This window comes from Metschnikowia bicuspidata (genome assembly GCF_001664035.1).
Source record: "Metschnikowia bicuspidata var. bicuspidata NRRL YB-4993 chromosome Unknown METBIscaffold_5, whole genome shotgun sequence".
Taxonomy (NCBI): domain Eukaryota; kingdom Fungi; phylum Ascomycota; class Pichiomycetes; order Serinales; family Metschnikowiaceae; genus Metschnikowia; species Metschnikowia bicuspidata.
In genome coordinates this window covers 900,390-902,871 of record NW_017387735.1, presented here as the reverse complement: position 1 = coordinate 902,871, position 2,482 = coordinate 900,390, and the positions used below count along the sequence as shown (strand labels likewise).

Sequence of the window (2,482 nt, the reverse complement as noted above, 5' to 3'; positions counted from 1 at the left end):
AATAATGCGGGGCTAAGAAAGCGACCATGAGCAAAAGTATGGCTGGTTAGATTTTGGTGAGCCAAAAAACAAGTGTTGACATAGAGCTCAGAGCTACGTGCCGTCTTAATCTTTGCCTTGAAAAATCTGTCACTGGTGAGTTCAGATTGAGTGAACCAGCTTACGTTGAAGACCTACTAGTTTTCGAGAATCATCGCAAGGCACGCAGCGAAGAAAAACGCAGTGCACCATTTTGTTCTCTGCGCTGCTTACTCCGTCACACACCCGTGCATCCGCTAAGGCGACGAGCAAGGAGCCTACACTAAGAGATGACCAGCCGGCCTCCAGATCAACTCTTGAAATACCACGCTTAGTCAGGAATCCGAACTTCAAGAAGCTAGCATCACGAAGCATCTGATTCTGTCTCTGAAGTTCTGCTATTTTAGCTGGGGACCTATCTCACCATCACATACCTAAGGGCTTCGAATTCCTTCTCTAGCTCCGGCCTCCGACTCGCCTAAACCTGGTTTCACCAATCAGTTCTTCACCCGCAAAGTAAGCATTCTGGGTCAGTGCCTGTCTTTCTTGCAAATACTAGATTTTTTTTTTTTACCCACAACATACATCATTCTTCCTACAATTAATGACCCCTGAACGAACTTAACACATCATCATACCATTCTCTGCATCCTGATATATCAATTTGATCCGCCCTCCTCGCTCCATTTTGTTTCATTTCATTCAATACATCGAATCGAACTCCTTCCACAAACAGGGAATCAATAAATTCTCGAACAAATAGACCCAACAAGTGATCGGCTTGCTCAAACACAATTCATTTGGAACGAGATTACAATTAAATAATAATGGAAGCTTACGAGAAGTACGATCATGGTGGGCTCCTCAAAAATAGGTACTCGAAGGTGAGCGATATCTCTGAGGGGTCATATGGATTGGTTTCTTTGGCTAAAGATCAAGATAACGAGAATGCTCTTGTTGCCGTTAAGTATATCTTTCCGGTCAACTATAAAAGACAAAAGCAATATTCCCAGCTTTCGAACACAACAGGTCGGGCCACATCTTCGCCAGCAAAACTCAGATCAAATACGGGCACTTCGGACTCGAAGAAGAAAGTCATGATTTCTGCTTTGTGTGAAGAATCGTCGAAGGAGTTTGCGATACACCAGATATTGGGAGATCATCCAAACATTCCGAAGTTGATTGACCATTTCGACTCATGTTTAATCCTTGAATACTGTTCCAAGGGAGATCTTTATGAAGCAATGCAGAACGATGTTGGTCCTACAACCTCCCAGGATATCAAGGATGTTTTCGATCAAATTCTCAGTGCCATAGCTTATTGTCACTCTAAATCAGTGTTCCACAGAGATTTGAAGCCAGAAAATATCTTAATTGCGCAGGACTGGTCCATTAAAGTCTGTGATTGGGGTTTAGCCACCACGCAGCAGATAGTTACTAGTCCAAGTGAATTCGATATTGGATCTGAAAGATATATGGCTCCAGAATTGTTTGATCCTGAACTTCAGTCATATGATGCATCAAAGGTTGACTTGTGGTCTTTAGGTGTGATTTTGTTGACTCTTGTGTTTCAAAAGAATCCTTTTCAGGTTGCAAATTATACTGATAAGCGGTTCTTGCAATTTTCTGCCAATAGAGAAGCATTGTTCGATTTTTTCAGTTCAATGACTGGTGAAATGTTTAGTTCCTTGCGCTTTTGTCTCACAATGGACCCTTCGAATCGTGACTTGGAAAGTTTTCGTGCTGAGCTTAAGAGCTTAAAATACTTCACCATTGACGAGGAGTATTGGGCATTACACAGTGAAGAAGAAAATGAAGCTGAATATGAGGACAACGGTTACGAAGATGAAGTAGAAGAACCTAATCTGTTGGAAGACTTGACTCAATCCAGGGACACGTTTCCTTTCGAACCCGAAATATCTCAAAGTGCATCTACGGATGTAAGAGATCCGCCCAGCTTTCAAGATGATCAAGTCAAGATCCTACTTCCTGATCATGGCTTAGAGGAACATATAACTTTGTCAATAGATGAGGCAATGGATAGCGAGTTGACTCTGGCAATTGATACCGAGACATCTGCAAGGGAAGACGAGGAATAATGCGGGGCTAAGAAAGCGACCATGAGCAAAAGTATGGCTGGTTAGATTTTGGTGAGCCAAAAAACAAGTGTTGACATAGAGCTCAGAGCTACGTGCCGTCTTAATCTTTGCCTTGAAAAATCTGTCACTGGTGAGTTCAGATTGAGTGAACCAGCTTACGTTGAAGACCTACTAGTTTTCGAGAATCATCGCAAGGCACGCAGCGAAGAAAAACGCAGTGCACCATTTTGTTCTCTGCGCTGCTTACTCCGTCACACACCCGTGCATCCGCTAAGGCGACGAGCAAGGAGCCTACACTAAGAGATGACCAGCCGGCCTCCAGATCAACTCTTGAAATACCACGCTTAGTCAGGAATCCGAACTTC

General features: G+C 43.2%; 1 protein-coding gene across 1 annotated transcript in view; it reads left to right on the top strand.

The window, feature by feature from the left end:
* Positions 1-845: 845 nt before the first annotated feature.
* Positions 846-2,482, top strand: part of KSP1 (putative serine/threonine protein kinase) — a gene marked incomplete at both ends in the record, with an annotated part of 3,214 nt that continues 1,577 nt past the window's right edge. The window contains one exon of the mRNA XM_018857832.1: positions 846-1,991. Coding sequence (XP_018710625.1) covers positions 846-1,991 — 1,146 coding nt within the window. The remainder of the gene's footprint in view (positions 1,992-2,482) is intronic.